Here is a 21,462-nt window from a genome sequence, read left to right on the forward strand (position 1 = left end):
TATATATAGTGAGGGAATTAAGTATTTGATCCCCTGCTGATTTTGTACGATTGCCACTGACAAAGAAATGATCAGTCTATAATTTTAATGGTAGGTTTATTTGAACAGTGAGAGACAGAATAACAACAACAAAAATCCAGAAAAACGCATGTCAATAATGTTATAAATTGATTTGCATTTTAATGGGGGAAATAAGTATTTGATCCCCTCTCAATCAGAAAGATTTCTGGCCCCCAGGTGTCTTTTATACAGGTAACGAGCTGAGATTAGGAGCACACTCTTAAAGGGAGTACTCCTAATCTCAGTTTGTTACCTGTATAAAAGACACCTGTCCACAGAAGCGATCAATCAATCAGATTCCAAACTCTCCACCATGGCCAAGACCAAAGAGCTCTCCAAGGATGTCAGGGACAAGATTGTAAACCTACACAAGGCTGGAATGGGCTACAAGACCATCGCCAAGCAGCTTGGTGAGAAGGTGACAACAGTTGGTGCGATTATTCGCAAATGGAAGAAACACAAAAGAACTGTCAATCTCCCTCGGCCTGGAGCTCCATGCAAGATCTCATCTCGTAGAGTTGCAATGATCATGAGAATGGTGATGAATCAGCCCAGAACTACACGGGAGGATCTTGTCAATGATCTCAAGGCAGCTGGGACCACAGTCTCCAAGAAAACAATTGGTAACACACTGCGCAGTGAAGGACTGAAATCCTGCAGTACCCTCAAGGTCCCCCTGCTCAAGAAAGCACATATACATGCTCATCTGAAGTTTGCCACTGAACATCTGAATGATTCAGAGGACAACTGGGTGAAAGTGTTGTGGTCAGATGAGACCAAAATGGAGCTCTTTGGCATCAACTCAACTCACCGTGTTTGGAGGAGGAGGAAAGCTGCCTATGACCCAAGAACACCATCCCCACAGTCACACATAGAAGTGGAAACATTATGCTTTGGGGATATTTTTCTCGTAGGGGACAGGACAACTTCACCGCATCAAAGGGACGATGGACGGGGCCATGTACCTCCTTCCCTCAGCCAGGGCATTGAAAATGGGTCGTGAATGGGTATTCCAGCATGACAATGACCCAAAACACACGGCCAAGGCAACAAAGGAGTGGCTCAAGAAGAAGCACATTAAGGTCCTGGAGTGGCCTAGCCAGTCTCCAGACCTCAATCCCATAGAAAATCTGTGGAGGGAGCTGAAGGTTCAAGTTGCCAAACGTCAGCCTCAAAACCTTAATGACTTGGAGAAGATCTGCAAAGAGGAGTGGGACAAAATCCCTCCTGAGATGTGTGCAAACCTGGTGGCCAACTACGAGAAATGTTTGATCTCTGTGTTTGGCAATAAGGGTTTTGTACTAAGTCATGTTTTGCAGAGGGGTCAAATACTTATTTCCCTCATTAAAATGCAAATAAATTTATAACATTTTTGACATAAGTTTTTCTGTATTTTTTTGTTGTTATTCTGTCTCTCACTGTTCAAATAAACCTACCATTAAAATTATAGACTGATAATTTCTTTGTCAGTGGGCAAACGTACAAAATCAGCAGGGGATCAAATACTTTCCCCCTCACTGTATATATATATATATTAAAAAATATAACACGTTAATGCTTTCCTTTTGCGCCGGTCTTAGTTTTCATAATCAAATATAGAGAAACAGGCAGATGCAGCACATATCGCACACATATATGGGTATATTGTATCAGATATACAGTTCTAGACATGAAAATACTCTGAAGGGGGACACATTAGAACAGTAGCGTCTCCATTGCCAGTATCAGCAGTTACCGGTTTCTCGTTAGTCAAGGCAGGCAAGGGTTCAGGAGGGTTGCTATGGGCAGCAGATAAGGCTGACTGTTTCCTCATCATTGACTCCTCTACTGAAGGAAATGTTACTTCCCATGTCAGTCAGTCTCTTGCTCTGTGTTTTCACATAGGGAAGAGGTGAATTCTCATAAAAACTAGATTCAGGATGGAGTTTTTCTAGCCTCTGTGATACTAGTAACAATATGCTACTATTTCCAACATACGAGTGACTTTCTTACGCTATTTTAATACTTACTGTCTTTATTTTTAGGCAGGCTCTCTGGCGGGACTGATGAGGAAAATGTAAATGTTCAACGTAGATCCTCCAATAGCATCCCAGGCAAGAACGATCATCCAGCTTTTGTTCAAACCACGCGTCTCCTCTTCCACCACAATCTAGCCAGGTAATGGCCACTACCGTCTCCAGGTACCCTAACAAAAGAAACAGCACTTTGAGCCACATGATTCTATATCATAACATCGAAAACTGTCTTGGTTTATCGAACAGTCATGTTTTGTTTGTTTGTTTTATATTTTGAGTTAACTTCCCTTTTGCACGTAGAAATGTTAGTTAGTCTTTTTGGGGCCCCTGGCAACAATGTCCAAGAGCACCGCTTCTATAGATTGGACAAGACAGGGATGGGGCTGTGCTACTGACTTGAAATCATAAATAAAAAATTTGTGCTCGCCAGAGTGCTCGCCAGAGGTAGCCTGACTGCCATTAGGTACCGAGATGAGATCCTCAGAACCCTTGTGAGACCATATGCTGGTGCGGTTGGCCCTCGGTTCCTCCTAAGGCAAGACAATGCTAGACCTCATGTGGCTGGAGTGTGTCAGCAGTCCCTGCAAGAGGAAGGCATTGATGCTATGGACTGGCCCACCCGTTCCCCAGACCTGAATCCAATTGAGCACATCATGTCTTGCTCCATCCACTGACTGTCCAGGAGTTGGCGGATGCTTTAGTCCAGGTCTGGGAGGAGATCCCTCAGGAGACCATCCGCCACCTCATCAGGAGCATGCCCAGGCATTGTAGGGAGGTCATACAGGCACGTGGAGGCCACACACACTACTGAGCCTCATTTTGACTTATTTTAAGGACATTACATCAAAGTTGGATCAGCCTGTAGTGTGGTTTTCCACTTTTGAGTGTCACTCCAAATTCAGACCTCCATGGGTTGATACATTTGATTTCCATTGATAATTTGTGTGATTTTGTTGTCAGCACATTCAACTATGTAAAGAATTCATTCAGATCGAGGGTGTTATTTTAGTGTTCCCTTTATTTTTTTGAGCAGCGTATATATCCTGCCCTGCCTTTCTAAAGTCATCAAAAGCCAAGTTAAACAGATCACCGACAATTTTGATCACCGACCCCCCCCCGTACCTTCTCTGCTATGAAATCTGGTTTCTGAGCGGGTCATGGGTGCACCTCAGCCACACTGAAGGTCCTAAACGATGTAACCACCATCGATAAAAGACAATACTGTCCAGCAGGCTTCATCAACCTGGCCAAGGCTTTCGACTCTGTCAATCACTGCATTCTTAATCAGCAGACTCAATAGCATTGGTTTCTCAAATGACTGGCTCGCCCACCAACCACTTCTCAGATATAGTTCAGTGTGTCAAATCAGAGGGCCTGTTGTCCGGACCTCTGGCAGTCTCTATAGGGGTGCCACAGGGTTCAATTCTCAGGCCGACTCTTTTCTCTGTATACATCAATGATGTCGCTCTTGCTGCTGGTGATTCTCTGATCCACCTATACGCAGACGACACCATTCTGTATACTTCTGGCCCTTCTTTGGACACTGTGTTAAGAAACCTCCAGACAAGCTTCAATGCCATACAACACTCCTTCCGTGGCCTCCAGCTGCTCTTAAATGCAAGTAAAACTAAATGCATGCTCTTCAACCGATCGCTGCCTGCGCGTCTAGCATCACTACTCTGGACGGTTCTGACTTAGAATATGTGGACAACTACAAATACCTAGGTGTCTGGTTAGACTGCAAACTCTCTTTCCAGACTCACATTCAGCATCTCAAATCCAAAATTAAATCTAGAATTGGCTTCCTATTCTGCAACAAAGCATCCTTCACCTATGCTACCAAACATACCCTCGTAAAACTGACTATCCTACCAATCCTGGACTCCGGCGATATCATTTACAAAATAGCCTCCAACACTCTACTCAGCAAACTGGATGTTGTCTATCACAGTGCCATCTGTTTTGTCACCAAAGCCCCATATACTACCCACCACTGCGACCTGTATGCTCTTGTTGGCTGGCCATCGCTTCATATTCGTCGCCAAACCCACTAGCTCCAGGTCATCTATAAGTCTTTGCTAGGTAACGCCTCGCCTTTTCTCAGCTCACTGGTCACCATAGCAGCACGTGCTCCAGAAGGTATAGATCACTGGTCATCCCCAAAGCCATGTCCTCCTTTGGCCACCTAACCTTCCAGTTCTATGCTGCCAATGACTGGAACAAATTGCAAGTCACTGAAGCTGGAGACTTATATTTCCCTCTCTAACTTTAAGCATCAGCTTACCGATCATTGCACCTGGACACAGCCCATCTGTAAATAGCCCACCCAACTACCTCATCCCCACATTGTCATTTATCTTTTTGCTCCTTTGCACCAAAGTATCTCTACTTATATTAATCTTCTGCACTATCAATCACTCCAGTGTTTAATTGCTAAATAGTAATTATTTTGCCACTATGGCCTATTTATTGCCTTTCCTCCCCAATGTTACATTTGCACACACTGAATATATATTTTTCTATTGTGTTATTGACTGTACGTTAGTTTAACCCATGTGAAACTCTGTGTTGTACTGCTTTGCTTTATCTTGGCCAGGTCACAGTTGTAAATGAGAACTTGTTCTCAACTGGCCTACCTGGTTAAATAAAAGGTGAAATAAAATAAAAAGTAATTAATAGCTTCACCATGTTCAAAGGGATATTCAATGTGTGCGTTTTTTTAACCCATATACCAATAGCTGCCCTTATTTGCTTAGCATTGGAAAATCTCCCTGGTCTTTGTGGTTTAATCGGTGTTTGTAATTCACATCTCGGCCGAGGGACCTTACAGATCATTGTGTGTGGGGTACAGACGAGGTCGTCATTCAAAACTTCAGTTAAACATTATTTCACAGAGCGAGTCCATGCAACTTATGTGACTTAAGCACATTTTAACTCTTGAACCTATTTAGGCTTTCCATAACGAGGTTGAATACTTGACTCAAGACATTTCAGCTTTTCATTTGTAATCATTTCTATTAACATAATTACTTTGGCAGTATGGACTATTTTGCATAGTTCTGTGACACAATCTCAATTTAATCTATTTGAAATGTAGGCCATAACATAACAAAATGCGGAAAAAGTCAGGGGTGGGAATACTTTCTGAAGGCACTGTGTGTAGCTGTCAACTAACGTTAGCTATAGCGAAATTCTGCAGGTAGGCCGACATGTTGGAAAACATGCTCTAGCTCGTTAGCCAGCTAAAGAAACATGCACGCAATAGCAAGATAGGTTAACCTAAGACTCGCAGTTACTCACCCAAAAATGTGTTAGTGCAAACTTGTCCTCGAACCACCAGTTAGATAGCTGTCGACATGAAAGCTACTAGCTAGCTAATGTCAACATACCGTGTTTTAGTCCAAACCCGACAAATATCAATATTTATAAATAATGCATTGCACATAACATTGATGTTTTCGCCAACGTTCAGATACAGTGGTGTGTGCCATAATTTGAAATGTTAGCTTATTGTATTCGTGATTCAATTGTTTTTTCCTCCTCACTCAACATCCGGTAGACCGGAAATGGCGTCGCGGTGCCTGCCTACCTCATCAAAGGTGGACAACCGGTGTAAAATAAAGTTTACCAAAAAAATCTAGTGCAGTGCGTATAAAATTCTCATGAGATAGCTAAATATTCTAAAGACAACAAACCCCTATTTTTGTGTGCAATTCACAAGTGACAAACTATGTCTGAGCGCTATCCCAAGCAATCAGTGAATACATGATCTGCTTTTCCATCATGCGCTCTTGGCAAGGGCTATAAAAGAGACCCTGACTTGTAAAACAACTAACCAAAATCTTTAAACTGTCTCTTACCTTAACCCTACCTCTAACCGTAACACAATTTTAAGTATCTCTGGGGAAAAAAATGTTTTGCAGGTCAGGAGTGTCCATATAGCCTTTTCCAGCAATCACTTATGGCTGTAGCTATTGCTTTGGTCCCTGAAATACAAAAACCACACAGATTATTACACCTTAGTTGCTACAAAGGAAAGGGAGAGAGCGGAAACAAAACAATATTTTATTCCAAGACTACAGAAATGGCTAAAAAGAACCAACATGTTCTTGTGATATGGCCAATGCTGCTTATACCAAGTTTTCAGTAAAGTTACTGTAAAAAAAAAAAGACAAACTTTCATACATTTATGGTTATATGAACCATAGACTGATTTGATACTGCATATGTAACATTTTCAATATCATTTGACAAACACACAATTGATAAAAAATAAAATACCTAGGCTACTGACAGATTAGTTGTATTTTGAGTAGTTAGATTAGAGTTAAACTGGTACCTTACAAAAAGGGCCCATACCCATAGAAGATGTTTGTTTGTCTGTTACAAATGCAGAGGGTTCACATTGGGAATGCTTTTTGCACTGTTCATATCTGTAGTACTGAGAGGGAAGAGGTTAATTGTTGGTATGACAGCTGACTTGGTTTGGCGAAGGAGCTTTTATGCCGCATTCACGTGCAAGTCAGAACAAGGAAACACAGACATTTCCGATTTACTAACTGGTTGTTATACACGTGCCGTGTTCAACCAGTCAGCAAGTCGGAAATTTCAGAGTTTCCTAGTTCCGACTAGCACGAAAGCGCATCCTCAATCACAAAACAGTCATCGTCTGAAACCTCAGTCTTCACAGAAATGGCAGACAACCCGGGGCCCCTATCCGGGCCTACTGCCTTGTGGTCGTATACAGTTACATTCGCTGAAGTTTGAATGTTGAACGCCAGCTCCTTGTCACCATTCCTTTGAGGAAAGGAGTTTGGGCTGGTCACCTCCTTCCCTTTTCTGTGACCATTGAGCTGTTTGCCAGACGTTAGACCCAGTTCATGCGCAAAAAAGGACGCCGCCATTGTGCAACGGTGCCTCTCGAGCAGCTTGACAGTTTGGAAGGGCTCCTGACAAACTCTACACTTCAAGTATTTTGTTCCAGAAGTCCCAGGAACGGGCTGCTGTGAGACCATATGCATCCCTAGCTGCAGCTCCCCATTGAACGGGTCAGGACAGTGCTGACGCTGGACAACCTTCTGAGCCTTCCCCACAGGCTGTTTCCTGTTACTCAGCACTGTGGCAGTGGTAAATCTGGTTTCAGGAGTTGCCCGATATGAGCCACACTGGTGGTGACCAGGCTGTGGTGACTTGTTGTTGCTGAGCAAGAGAACCCCGCACTGCAGGCAGCCATGGACTTTATTTCTTGCATGAGTGTTGTGGTGCCATACGAGTAAGTCTTTTGTTGAAAAACCCAGTTCACAGTAGGCACACCTGTAGGGCTTTGTCCTTCCAAACTTGCGCAGGGTCTCCACCAACACCACTGGCTGGAATTGGTGCCAGAGGTCCGTTGTTGGGGCACTTGGACCAGGTGCAGGCTTTGTGGCTCGTGGCATAGTGGCCGATAGCATCGGCGTCAGTCCAGGTTTAGCCCAGCTTCCCTGCCCCGCCGTCAATACCAGCCTTGAAAGCTGCTCCTTGTACTCTCTCTCCCTCTGATATGGTTCCTTCTTTACGGTGCTATAATTAATTACAGTGTGGCCTGGTTCATGTAATCCGCTGTGGTCCATCATATCAACATACATGGAGAACTCTGTTCCACAGGAGCAGATGTAACCAGCCGCAGGACAAAAGTGGTCATGAAATGAGATTTGGTCTGGAAAGAACCTTTCACAACTAAAGCAAAAGGGGGGTCCAACATCACCAAGCTCCCTTTCCCATTTCACATTGTTCCACTTTTGCATCTTGACCGGTCCTTGATGCGATGATTCATGTAGAATAGGGTCTCTCTGGAGTGTCTGAGGTAACAAAAGGATAGTCGTTTAGAAAGCCTGTTCAACTGTACTGATCACAAATTATATATCAACAGGGAAGTATTACATAAAAAAGCGGGGCACATAATTCAGCAACACAACATTAGGTAGCTGTAGGGCGTGCTAGCCTTTAGACTTAAATAACTAACTTGTTAAGTAGTGTGATATTGATAATTTCACTTTGTAGCTAGCTCACACCGTGGTCGTAAATCACTATGTAACGTCGTCACCCCAAGCCCGGCGCTGGCCCACATTTGGGGGTCTTTGTTTCTTGGACCAACGGGTGTTCAAAAGCTTAAACCCAATTTGCAAACTAAATCTTAATAATACATAGATACAAGTAATTATATTTGTCATATATACCTATGTTGCTAGCTAGCTATCCAGCCTAGGAAACGTTTGTTCGTATAGCTAGCTAGCGTCAGCTATTCATCCCCAAAACATAGCTTGTCTAGCTAACGTTAGCAGCATTACCTTACACCGGCGAGTCACTGCTGTCCACATGCTGTCCAAATTCGGACATTTGTAACTTTGCTATAATATTGCTACGTGGCTTTATTCATATTTCATAACCTTATATCGGCTGAATTTTGGAACGCATCCGCGGCAGCGAGGTGGAAAATACAACTTACTTCGTTTCGTTGGCGGGTAAACTTCCCAATGCAGTATAACACTGCCGCCTGTCGGGTTGGAGTATGCAAGTTGATTAGTTGAGTCAAAGATGAAGAGGCGAAGCGAGAGGGTTTACTCCGCCCAAAATCTGTCCACAGAACATGAATTATTAAACAAGAGAGGAGTTTTTGTTTGGAGTCAATGAGTGTCGAATTTAGTCAATATAAAATTAATAGCTGTTTTGATACGTGAGGTTAACTTGATCTAATAGAAGTTTCGTAATGAAGTTATCCCTAGTGAAATTTGAGACTATGTATATTTATGAGGCCAGCATAGCATCTCAATCTCCATTGAAGACAGACGGTTGACGTCAACACCCCTAATTGAATATTCAAAATTATATTAAAGTGACGAGTTGAATCCACCAATCCAAAGAGAATAGACGGGAGCTTGACAGGCCGCTGTTCCACTCTGTGGACAACGAATCTCACTGTTAGGGCAGAGGAAAGCATCGTGTAATTATATCTAAGTATCTCTGGTTGAGTCTGGTAATGAGTGAATTAAGGGAAGAGGGGAGCTAGCCTATTACAAGCCTAGTTTCCATTCAGTTTTGCTACCCAGAATATAAATTCCTGAGATCAGGATGGTTTGTACGACGCTAAGAAGAAGGCAAATGTTCAAATTATCAACATATTCATTATCAGACATGCATTCCTAAAAACAACTTTTAAGCCTTATTGGTTAACCAATCAGTCCCCCTGTGATCATTTACATTTCACCAAATAGTAAGCCCTTAATATGGGAAGATTCTGTAAATAGTACATAGCCTTTATCGCTCACGTCATTCGTGACACACAAAAACTGACATTAGCCCCCCTAGAATCGACTGACGCACCGTTGCATTAGTCTAAATTACATTTATTGTAATTTTAAATCCTCATCAAAAGTCAGTTTAAACTAGAGACGTTTTTTTATTTTCTTCACCGCATCCCCCAGGGTCGCACTTCCGCATCTGCAGAGAAAGAGCTTGAGTACCGTTTGTCAGACCATGAGACAACCCGAAAACAGGTCTTCTCACAAAAACTTCTGTGGAGTCTGAACGGTTTGACCGAAATAACTATTATGATCACTTTTTGGAAAGGGGATACTGTCACAAACACCACAAGTGTCGAGACTCTTCTGAAGTCGGTAATAAGGTCGACGTGTACACTTTGTATGGTAGCGTTCGAACCGTTTGGGTGACAAACTAATAGGACCCCACTTAAGCAAAAAATACTTACGTTTTCATGTACCAAATACATTTAACATTCAATAGGTTTCCATTGCATTAACTTGTGTGGCATATTTTCTTTTATCGACATTTGGACATTTTACCAATAAATTTGCTGTTTCCATCAGGCCTGTCATGAGTATATTTCTGCATCAGGTAATTCATACACATAAAATGGTTGGAAACCTGGTTAGTGACAACAATCAACTCAAATCTTTCATCTCTGAATGGGGCTTTATTAAAACAAGGAGCAACACACTACATGCTATTTCCTATACATTTCTGTTTTGGTGTAAGTGTTCAAATATATACACACACAAGTATGTGGACAGCCCTTCAAATTAGTGGATTCGGCTATTTCAGCCACACCCGCTGCTGACAAGCGTATAAAACCAAGCACACAGCCATGCAAACTCCATAGACAAACACTGCCAGTAGAATGGCCTTACTGAACAGCTCAGTGACTTTCAAAGTAGTACCGTCATAAGATGCCACCATTCCAACAAGTCAGTTAGTCAAATGTCTGCCGTTAGAGCCGCCCTGGTCAACTGTAAGTGCTTTTTATTGTGAAGTGAAAACATCTAGCTCACTGAACACAACCACCGAGTGCTGAAGCGTGTAAAAATGGTCTGTCCTCGGGTTGCAACACTCACTACCAAGCTTCTAGAGGCAGTTTGGAACATCAGCACAAGAATGGTTAGTCGGGAGCTTCATGAAATGGGTTTCCATGGCTGAGCAGCCGCACACAAGCCTAAGATCACCAGTCCAAAAGATGAATCGGGGGTTTGCTACGTGCCTCAATGCATAGTGCCAACTGTAAAGTTTCGTGGAGGAGGAATAATGGTCTGGGGCTGTTTTTCATCATTGGGGTTAGGCCCCTTAGTTCCAGTGAAGGGAAATCGTAACGTTGCAGCATACAAAGACGTTCTAGACAATTCTGTGCTTTAACTTTGTGGCAACAGCTTGGGGAAGGCCCTTTCCTGTTACAGCATAACAATTCCACTGTGCACAAAGCGAGGTCCATACAGAAATGGTTTGTCGACATCGGTGTAGAAGAACTTGACTGCACAGAGCCCTGACCTCAACCCCATCGATCACCTTCGGGATAAATGGGAACGCCGACTGCGAGCCAGGCCTTATCATCCAACATCAGTGCCTGACCTCACTAATGCTCGTGAGTGAATGGAAGCAAGTCCCCTCAGCAACGTTCCAACATCTACATGAAAGCCTTCCCAGAAGAGTGGATTCTGTTATAGCAGCAAAGGGGGGGGACCAACTACATATTAATGCCCATGATTTGGGAATGAGGAGTTCGACAAGCAGGTGTGCACATACTTTGTAGTGTATATTCACTTACAAATTGTTTTCTCCCAAATGCACTGATAGCTACCACACTAAGATATAACCATCAATGTTTTTTCACAACCTAAAAGAGCACTTGAACAATAATTGGTACATTTTAATAATGGCTGAGGAGTTAAAGGGATACTTCAGGATTTTGGCAATGAAGCCCTTCAATTTATTTCCCAGTCAGTCCGATTAACATGTCGATACCATTTTTATACCTCTGCATGCAGTTTGAAGGAAGTTGCTAACTAGCATTAGCGCATGACGAAGTCTACGGTAACTCCCTCAAACTTCCTTCATAGTGGGGAAGTAGATAAGGGCTTCATTGCCAAAATCCCAAAGTATCCCTTTAAGAAAAAGCTAAGAACATCATTGCATTTTACAGCACAATACAACAGTTTACAACTATGGCCATGAAAATAGGTTCAAGTGAGCAAGAAAAGTCTACTGAGAGACAGTGAAAATAGAATCAAAGTAGAATAGTACAATAATGATTATATGGTGACACAAGACAATTAATCCCTCAAATCAATAACAGATCTTGCAAAAACATTTTGCTAAAAATCATTGTTCATACATGTTCTGTTGGATTATGATTTTCAGAGTATTCACTCTCATTGGGTAACCTGCGCTGTGTCTCCAGACAAAATGCAGTGGACCTTTCTGCGGTGGTCTTTCAGTGACCGTAGGCTGGGATAGAGGCGCTGGCAGATGAGGCAGCGGAACGAGTTGGTCTGGTCGTGTGTTTGCAGGTGTTTCTGGAGTCCCTCCACAGTGCCAAACCAGCGCACGCACACAGGGCAACGCATGGGCTTGAAGGCAGGCTTGCACATTCCATTTAGCTGGTGAAACTTGAGGCTGAGGCCATTGGGGAAGTCCATGCTGCATCGGGAACAGTGGTTTGCCTTCGCTGAAATAGCTCCTCTGTCACCTTTACACCGATTCCAGGAGAGGTGCTTCAGCAGCGCGCCGCGACTGCAAAAGGTGTTGCTGCATCGTATGCACACACAGCGCGGCTGTGGCTTCCTAGGCTTCCGCAGAGGTTGTTGATTTGGCTGAGGGCGCTGTGCTGGCAGAGAGTGTTGCAGAGGCGCATGTCGCTGCTTTGGCAGGGGCTGCCGACGTTGACGTGGCTGCTGTGGAAACCTCAGCAGTAGAGGTGGAGAGCGCTGCTGTTGCATTCCCCCATACATCTGGTGCCGAGGCTGCATGTGTACTTGTAGATGGACTTCATAGTCTGCCCAGGAACTCAGTGTCTCACCGCATGTGGGGCAGGTATAGGCCTCCTGTGCATGCTTTTGCAAATGCTCTAGGAGGAGCCGTGGGGAAGTAAAGCCTGACCCACACTCACACGTCACTCTCCTGGGAAGAACATTGGGCAATGACATAATACCCCAATTTGCCCCATTATCCTCCAGATTTTTACTACTTTGTGCCACGAGACGTTGCGGTGCTTGGGCTGCCGATATGCCCTGTTGTAAAAGTCCATTATCATTCTTGGCCATGGTTCTACTTAACTGGCACTTCTTCCTATGAATCAGCATGTTATCTTTGCGGTTAAAGCTCCTCCCACAGACATAGCAATCGAATTGGAATTGACCCTTGTTGACTTTCTGTGCTACCGCCCGAAAAGTAGATTGTGGCAGAAATGACCTATTTCCACACAGCCTTTGATGCTTTTTTAATGTGCACCCTCGACTGTACGTTTTCTGACATCTATAGCAGGGAAAACGTCTAGCACCATCTTTTATGAAATAAGGCACGCCATCCTTTGTGGACTTGACATGACCCTGAGAAATAGGTTCTTGTAGCATTAAATCATCGTCGTCTTCTGCATCTACTGCCTCAATCAGAACATCAATCTCAGAATCATCTAAAGGCATTGTCCATTCTCCATCTTTACCTTCTTGTTTAAAACTACTTGCTGCGTTGTCCCCTTCACCATCTCCTTGCTGTAGTGTTGCAGATCCTGAATCAATTTCTCCTGGTGCTACACGCTTGGCAACTTCGGGATAGAAGGATGAGAAGCTTTTAGGTGAACCGGACCAGAGCAAATCAGGAAACTGTGGATATGGCCTTGATTCTGCAGAAATCGCCTCCTCCTTTATCTGACGAGTGCTGTCAGTGCCCACACCGATGTTTTTGGAGATTAGAGGCCTCTGGTTGACGCCTGTGACAGGCTCCCTTGCTTTAATGTTTTCCCCAAATGCAGTATTTTTGCACAGGGCAGAGTTGGAGGCATGCTGTAGAGGATGGGGTGGCCCCTGACACTTGTGCACATTGAGATTATACCTACGGGCATAGTTGTGCTTGCACACTTGACAAAAGTAAGGCGTCCTAGCTTTAACACTTTGGAAGCTTCTTTGCGGTTGTCGCTTCTTTTGCTTCTGGAATGATGCAGTCTTTTTGATATAGTGGCATTTACTCCCCACTGAGGTAAGGTGGTGGGGAGCCAGGGGACAGATGTGGTTGTCTGGAAGCGGTGGTTTTCCAATCATCAGTTGTTTACAGTGACGACAACACTTCACTATCTCCTTCCTGTGTAAGGCATGATGCACTGTCAAGCTGTCCAAGTCCTGAAAAACACTTCGGCAGCGACCACATTGATATCTCCCCTGTGTGGACCTATTTCTAGAATCAATAAGCTTTTGGCGGGTCTCAAGAACTACTACAGGGCAGAAGGTCTGAGTCAAAGATATGATACCACTACTGCCAGATGGACGGGCTATTGTCTTTGCACCAGACTTTGTAAGCAGGTGTCTTAACTGGCCAATAGAGTGCCCTGGTGTGGATGCTGCTGTGTGTTTGGATTGTGACATCACCTCCACTGGTATAAGCTCTTTTTTGGGGACCACAAGTCTCTTGTGTCTTAATGGGTAGTGTTGAGCAGGTTGATAACGTTTCATGTAGGCATTTGCTATCATCTTCATTATTGTCTCATTCTTAGGTGTGCCGGCATCTTCTGAAGATGCGCCGCTTGTAACGGGACAGTCTGCATCCTCAGCAGTCTCATCCTGGATGGATTGTGGCGAGGGTTCCTGTGCAGTAGAACTGTTCTCAGGTTGGTCAAGCCCATCAGGCTGTAATTCCTGCTCACTTGCACCTGGAGGGAGGTTGTTCAGCTCTGGAGGTCTGGTTAGGGCAATAAACCCCTTATTTGTATAGACTTCAGGAACAGTGGATGTGCTATTAAGCTGTGGGAGTTTTGAACTACGAATGACAGGAGATAGGGGTGAGGGATGAGAGGGGGGACCGAGGCCCAAAATGGTTTGGCTAAGGGTTAGCTGAGGGGAGACTGGTTGGACAGGTTCAACCAGACTGCATTCTTCTTGGCCCGAATATCTGGCATCAGTCGTCTGGGTCTGCTGCTGGGGGGTTGAGACATGAGATCTTTTATGCTCCAGCATTTCATTAAAGTTCTGAAACTCATCCCCACAATCACAGATAAAAAGAGAGGGAGCCGGGGTCTCAGGTAGTGCTTTGCAGCAGTGCTGGTCTTGGAGATCCTCGTTTAAAAACACTTCACCACAGTGAGTGCAGAGAGGCTGCTTCTCAGCTTGTGGTGGTTGCTTGTCATATTGAACTGCATGAGAAGCTTGGTGCACCAACAAGGATGCCAATCCAGTAAAGGTGGCTGAACAAGCCACACAGCGATACATTTTAGGGGATGAGGTGATTCCCTGAAGGCCAAGCATTGTGTTACAAGACAGCCACAGTACAAAGGGGGGCTCAGGTGTCCTCAACTGGCTGATCTTGGGTTGTCAGTTTCCTGAAAAATAAAGAGAACACATTTGTCAGGAATATAAGTATCTCCTCAAACAATTTGTAAAATGTGTGAATCTCAATTCAATCCAAGCAAAATAAAGTTTACAGATACACACACTGTATGTACAGTGGGGCAAACAAGTATTTAGTCAGCCACCAATTGTGCAAGTTCTCCCACTTAAAAAGATGAGGCCTGTAATTTATCATAGGTACACTTCAACTATGACAGACAATTTTTTTTAAATCCAGAAAATCACATTGTAGGATTTTTAAAGAACAGTCTGTTCTACTCTCTGTTCATCATATGAATAGTCACTTTAACCATATCTACATGTACATACTAACACAATCAGCCTGACAAACCGGTGTCTGTATGTAGCCTCGCTACTGTATATAGCCTTATTTCTTCGTCTTATTTCTTTACCTACCTATTGTTCACCTAATACCTTTTTTGCACTATTGGTTAGAGCCTGTAAATAAGCATTTCCCTGTAAGGTCTACTACACATGTTGTATTCAGCGCACGTGACAAAACTTTGATTTGATATGAGGAATTTCTAAAATATTTATACCTTTACTTTTGATACTTAAGTTTATTTTAAACCAAATAGTTTCAAACTTTAACTTGAGTCCTTTTCTATGACAGTATCTTTACACAAGTATGACAATTGGATACTTTTCCCACCACTGTTTACGAGATCCTGAGGCCCATTGTTGTGCTATTAATCCGCCTCAAGTTTCTGCATGATAAAGCACGGCCTCATGGCGCAGGGATCTGTACACAATTCTTGGAAGCTGAAAATGTCCCAGTTCTTCCATGGCTTACATACTGATAGATTAAATGGCAAGTTAAGCCCGGGAATTTTGGTAATTTTGCTTAAAAGAAAAGTTAGCTTATAACAGTGAACCTTTTTTGTGGGATACACAAGGTGCCAAATCATATGTGAGGAATGCAACAAAGATGCAGAATCATCTGGCCAAGTGAATAACATTCCCTCGACGCTCACAACAAGCAAACTCTGACAAAAGTCCCTCCACTTCTATTCAAGGTGAAAATGACGACTCAGACACCTTAGCGATAGCAACAGCTCATGGTCCTCCTGGAATCAGAAATGTATTTGACTCAATAGAGGAACGTAGTCAGAGAAATGCTGATGAATGTCTTGCTCTAGCTATGATTGCAACTGGTTCACCTCTGATGCTCACAGGCAATGTGTATTAGAAGAGATGTCTGAATGTTCTTCGCCCAGCATACACCCCCTCCAACCAGACATGCTTTATCTACTAATTTTCTAGATGCAGAGTTCAAGTGAAGGTCATACAAATCATAGAGAAAGCAGACTATTGCAATAATCTCTGATGGGTGGTCGAATGTTCGTGGGCAAGGAATAATTCATTACACCAGCTCCACCCCTCAACCAGTATTCTACAAGAGCACAGACAACGGACAACCGACACACTGGTCTCTATGATGCAGATGAGCTGAAGGCAGTCATCACTCACCTTGGACGACAGAAGGTATTTGCACTGGTGACAGACAATGCAGCAAACATGAAGGCTGCTTGGTCTAAAGTGGAGGAGTCCTACCCCCACATCATACCAATTGGCTGCAATGCTCATGGATTGAATCTGCTCCTCAAGGACATCATGGCACTGAAAACAACGGATACACTCTACAAGAGAGCTAAGGAAATGGTTAGGTATGTGAAGGGTCATCAAGTTATAGCAGCAATAAACCTCACCAAGCAAAGTGAGAAGAATAAGAGAACCACATTGAAGCTGCCCAGCAAAACCCATTGGGGTGGTGTTGTCATCATGTTTGACAGTCTCCTGGAGGGGAAGGTGTCTCCAAGAAATGGCCACCTCAGTCTGCCGATATGGACAGCCCCATCAAGTAGATCCTCCTGGAGGATGTATTTTGGGAGAGTGGTAAGCAGCCTGAAACCTATAGCAGTAGCCATTGCAGGGATTGAGGGTGACGATACCATCCTGTCTGATGTTCAGACTCTGCTTGCAGATGTAAGAGAATAAATCCATACTGCCCTGCCCACTTCACTGTTGCTCCAAGCAGAGGAAACCGCAATTCTGAAATGCATCAAAAAGCGTGAAGACTTCTGCCTTAACTTCTTTGGGATAGGGGGTGGTATTTTGACGTCCGGATGAAAAGCGTGTCCAAAGTAAACTGCCTGTTACTCAGGCACAGAAGCAAGGATATGCATATAATTGGTAGATTTGGATAAACACTAAAGTTTCTAAAACTGTGAAAATAATGTATGTGAGTATAACAGAACTGAAATGGCAGGCGAAACCCCGAGGACAAACCACCCCCCCAAAAAATTCATCCTACGACTGATTTCAATGGCTGGCACTTTTATAACAGGGCAAAATCGTGCCCGGTTGCAGTTCCTAGGGCTTCCACTAGATGTCAGTCTTTAGAAAGAGTTTCAGGCTGGTTTTTGGAAAAATTTGCCAGAAATTGTAGTTTTTCTAGGTGGCTCCCATTTTGGCTGTAGTGTTTCTAAGCACGTTCTTTGGTATTTTTCTCAGGTAAAGACAATAACGATTCTCCGTCTTAAATTGTATTTTTTATTTGCGTATTAGGGTACCTAAGGTTTGATTATAAACATTGATTGACTTGTTTGGATAAGTTTATTGGTAACATTTGGGATTCATTTTGTATGAATTTTGAAGGAAGGAAACCGAGTGGATTATTGACTGAAGTGCGCCAGCTAAACTGAGTTATGGATATAAAGAAGGAGTTTATCGAACAACAGGACCATTTGTAATGTAACTGGGACCTTTTGGAGTGCCAACAGAAGATCTTCAAAAGTAAGGCATATATGATATAGCTATTTCTGACTTTCGTGTCGCAACTCCCTGGTTGAAAATGATTTGTTATGCATTTGTGTGCTGGGCGCTGTCCACAGATAATCGCATGGTTTGCTTTCGCCGTAAAGCCTTTTTGAAATCTGACACGGCGCCTGGATTAAGCCCCAAGTATGCTGGCAAGAGCATCCTGTCTGGTGCAGAGATCAACTAGGCCTATGGTGTCATCACTACTGTGTCTCACCACCTTGGCCTGGATGAGGGCACGGTTCTTGGCAGTCTGGCAAAGTACACTTCTAAGCAAGGGCTTTGGGATGGAGATGCAATATGGCAGTCGTGCCAACATATCTCATCAGCCACCTGGTGGAAGGGGCTTTGTGGATCTGAGGCTCTTTCCCCTGTTGCCTCCATCACCCCCCAAATCCCACCAACATCAGCCGCCTCAGAGCACAACTGGTCTTGTTTGGGAACAGACAAAAGCAGGCAACAGGCTGACCAATACAAGGGTTGAAAACATTGGTGGCCAGCCGGGCAAATTTGAGGCTTTTTGAGCCTGACAACGAGCCATCCTCAACAAGATTGGAAAGTGATAGTGAAGATGAGGCCTCAGAATCTGATGTTCAAGAGGTGGACATTGAGGAGGTCCAGGGAGAAGACATGGAAGCCTGAGAGGAAGACAACTAAAGCTTTAGTTTCTAGACTGTCATTTTACAGATGTATGTTGAAAACGTTTTTGGAAGATGCGATGATCATTCAAAATTCCCTTTTGTCTTCCCATGTGAAGAGTTAATTAAATTTAAATTCGTAACAATTGTTGCTTTTTTTCTATTGGAAGGATTTAATCATTTGCAATTATGTCTACTTATGGTAAACAGTTTGTTTCCTTCTCCATATGATATGGTAAATATATCCAATGCAAAAAAACATTTTTTTAAAACAAAACAAAAATTACATTTAAACAGTATTAATATTAATTTGTATATTTCTGTTAATTCCCGTACATTCCCACATTAAGTTTCCACCTCTGAATATTCCCCAAAATGTGCAACCCCACACACTGACCAGACATGTCACGCATTGAGCAAGTTTGGGATGTCCTGGATCGACTTTGCACAACAGCATGTTCCAGTTACCACCAATAACCAGCATTTCGCACAGCCATTGAAGAGGGACAGCATTCCACAATCAACAGCTAAATCAACTCTAAGCCAAAGAGATGTGTCTCGCTGCACAAGGCAAATGGTGGTCACAACAGACACTGACTGGTTTTCTGATCCATGGCCTACTTAAAAAAAAAAAAAAGGTATGTGACTAACCAATGCATATCTATATTCCCAGTCATGTGAAATCTGTAGATTAGGGCGGTAGGGCCTAATGAATTTATTTCACTTGACTGATCCTTTTATATACGGCGACCCAGTCAAATCTTTGAAATTTTTGCATGTTGCACTTATATTTTTGTTCAGTGTACATCACTCTTTCTACAGTTCCACTGGATGATGTAAATAAATATTGTTTATTGAAATGTTAACTATGAACGGTTGGTGACTTGTGTCATGAGCCGATTTTAGAAGAAAACAGATGATCGGCTCTGCCGCACGAGCATGCTTTTGCCGCACAGTTGATAGCGCGCTGGACTTCGGGCTAGAAGGTTGACACCTGCTCCCTGCTGTTTCATTACATTACCCATGTCTCCAAGGGAGACTGCGATCCCACTTCTGACACCAATGTAATGAAACAGAAGGGAGCAGGCTCGTGCAGCAGAGCCAATTTCCGCTCTTATAAACCCAGGGTCATTACAATATGAATCAAACTGTAGCTAGCTAGCATGCCCCCCACGTTATTGGGGCGTGGGAAGGTCAGATTCATATTTACATTTTATGTTAACATTCATTGAAATTGGTGGTTACTACTGGTTTCAGATCCGCCATGTTTTCTGTTTTGGTAAGAGGTCAGAGTGATGTCGATACTCATATTCATGAAATTGCCTAGCCCATCTGCAGTAACGCACCCCCACATCCCATTGGTTCCTGCATTTGAGAAAGTCATCTTCATGCGTGTGTGACATTTGAATGTGGCTAAAAAAGGGAAATAAAAACTCTTATAATACTTTTCACTCCAGACTGCTATGTACCGGAAAAAACATAACTGTTCCCCCCGGTCGTGTGGTAGGTGTACCGGAGACCTTACTAGCTAAGTGTCCTTTGCTCCCGCGTGCCAAATACACGCCCTCGTTGTAGTTAACGTATCTGGAAAAAAAATAGTGCCCGACAGGCGGGGTAGAAGGACACGGACTACAGTTGTAGCTAGCCGTTGGCTATTGCTATTGTGCATTATGACCACCTACTGTACAGGAGAGGCCCTCTTTCCCGCCCGTCCTAGTTTAAAATGTTCCCAATATTAGTATAAAGAGGAATTTCTGCAGATACAGGAATGCCCACATGCAGGAACTCCCCGAATTGCGCAGCCCTTTGTGGACATTTCGCTAACGTTCCTGGCCACTTAGCTTTCATTTAACATGAATGGGGCTCTAGTTTTTATCGGCCCAACGTGCTATGTGGATTTCAGGTGATACGGGGTTAGACGGTATATACTATATGAAGCAATGGTGTAGGGCAAAAATAATTATTTTAGGATATTTATGCAAAAGTCAAGAAAAACGCTGGGCCCTGAAAGAAAGAAATGTATGCATCTGATTTACTGCACATCAACACAATCTAGTAAAATCTATCGAATTTCCTAAAATGATTAACTTTACACCTGACAAGAACGCGCTAATATAAGAAAAAAAGCATGCATGATTGCAATGACATTTGTTTTTTTGTAGCAAAACCGCACTTCACGCCATATTGGTGGGGTATCTATAGCTTTATAATAATCCATCAAATGTCTAAATTCGCAAATTAGTTAAGTGTTTTGAAAAGTACATATAGTACAGAACAATGAAACCAAGCAGATATATCGTTACTAGTTTAGAAATGCCACGAGCTTTTGGTAGCGCAATTCAATTCGACGATGGCAGACGTAACGTTAGCTAGCTAACGTTAGCCACACAATCAACCATTGCATTAGCTAACTAGTTGCAGAAATTAGTGACCTAACTACTGTTGTTAAACTACAGCTAGCTAACAAAAACATATATATGTGCCGTGTGTAGTTTAAAAAAAATACCTAGCAAAAAAAACAAACACGCATTGATGATGTCCAAGAAAACGTTAGTGTAGTGAACAAAAGCCAGCTAGCTTGCCAACTAGCTAGCCTTGCTAACAACACACCATAATGTGATTAGGTAACGTTAATGTTACCCGACATATTTCAATACAATTCTTCCAGATGATTGTGAAAGTTTCGCTTATTACGCATAACAGGTTAAATTAACATATTGACAAGATGTGGGAAAATGCTAACGTCAGAAAGCACGATTTAGGTATGCCATTCTGAAATGTCCTCGTCGTTCAATGACAAAGACAATATATTTAGTAAACTTACCATCAGTAATTTAATTTATTACAGTATGTTGTATCATCCACGGCTACTTTCGTTCAATACCGATTAATTTGCATATTTTAGAAATATTATTTGCAGCCACGCTGCTGTTCAGGTCGTGTATTCGGCTGATGTGTGCTGCTGCACAGCTGTAGCAAAAATGGGTGCGTTCCAGGTGGTCTTCATCACCAGTCTCGCGCACTTGTATCGTCTTTGTGGCTCATGGACTT

At 43.1% G+C, this 21,462-nt stretch overlaps 2 protein-coding genes and 1 long non-coding RNA gene across 4 annotated transcripts; all 3 read right to left on the reverse strand.

Moving 5' to 3' along the window:
• Positions 1-1,518: 1,518 nt before the first annotated feature.
• LOC124005374 lies at positions 1,519-5,645 on the reverse strand. The gene is made up of 3 exons (XR_006833605.1): positions 5,376-5,645; positions 2,070-2,245; positions 1,519-1,928 (listed from the first exon to the last, which is right to left on the reverse strand). It is a non-coding gene; the product is annotated as an uncharacterized LOC124005374 (long non-coding RNA).
• Positions 5,646-6,126: 481 nt separating this feature from the next.
• On the reverse strand, positions 6,127-8,553 carry LOC124005370 (zinc finger protein 614-like). The gene is made up of 2 exons (XM_046314563.1): positions 8,402-8,553; positions 6,127-7,912 (listed from the first exon to the last, which is right to left on the reverse strand). The coding sequence occupies exons 1-2, from the start codon at positions 8,429-8,431 to the stop codon at positions 6,704-6,706; spliced, it is 1,239 nt and encodes a 412-aa protein (XP_046170519.1). The 5' UTR covers positions 8,432-8,553; the 3' UTR covers positions 6,127-6,703.
• A 1,471-nt stretch (positions 8,554-10,024) lies between these two features.
• On the reverse strand, positions 10,025-21,426 carry LOC124005364. 2 transcript variants are annotated; one of them, XM_046314542.1, is made up of 3 exons: positions 21,236-21,426; positions 16,424-16,593; positions 10,025-14,925 (listed from the first exon to the last, which is right to left on the reverse strand). In XM_046314542.1, the coding sequence occupies exon 3, from the start codon at positions 14,849-14,851 to the stop codon at positions 11,771-11,773; it is 3,081 nt and encodes a 1,026-aa protein (XP_046170498.1). In that variant the 5' UTR covers positions 14,852-14,925; positions 16,424-16,593; positions 21,236-21,426; the 3' UTR covers positions 10,025-11,770. The 2 variants fall into 2 exon arrangements, with proteins under 2 accessions (XP_046170498.1, XP_046170497.1); XM_046314541.1 differs by lacking the exon at positions 16,424-16,593.
• Between the last annotated feature and the right edge of the window lie 36 nt (positions 21,427-21,462).

The sequence above is a fragment of the Oncorhynchus gorbuscha genome, linkage group LG19 (genome assembly GCF_021184085.1).
Source record: "Oncorhynchus gorbuscha isolate QuinsamMale2020 ecotype Even-year linkage group LG19, OgorEven_v1.0, whole genome shotgun sequence".
NCBI lineage: Eukaryota > Metazoa > Chordata > Actinopteri > Salmoniformes > Salmonidae > Oncorhynchus > Oncorhynchus gorbuscha.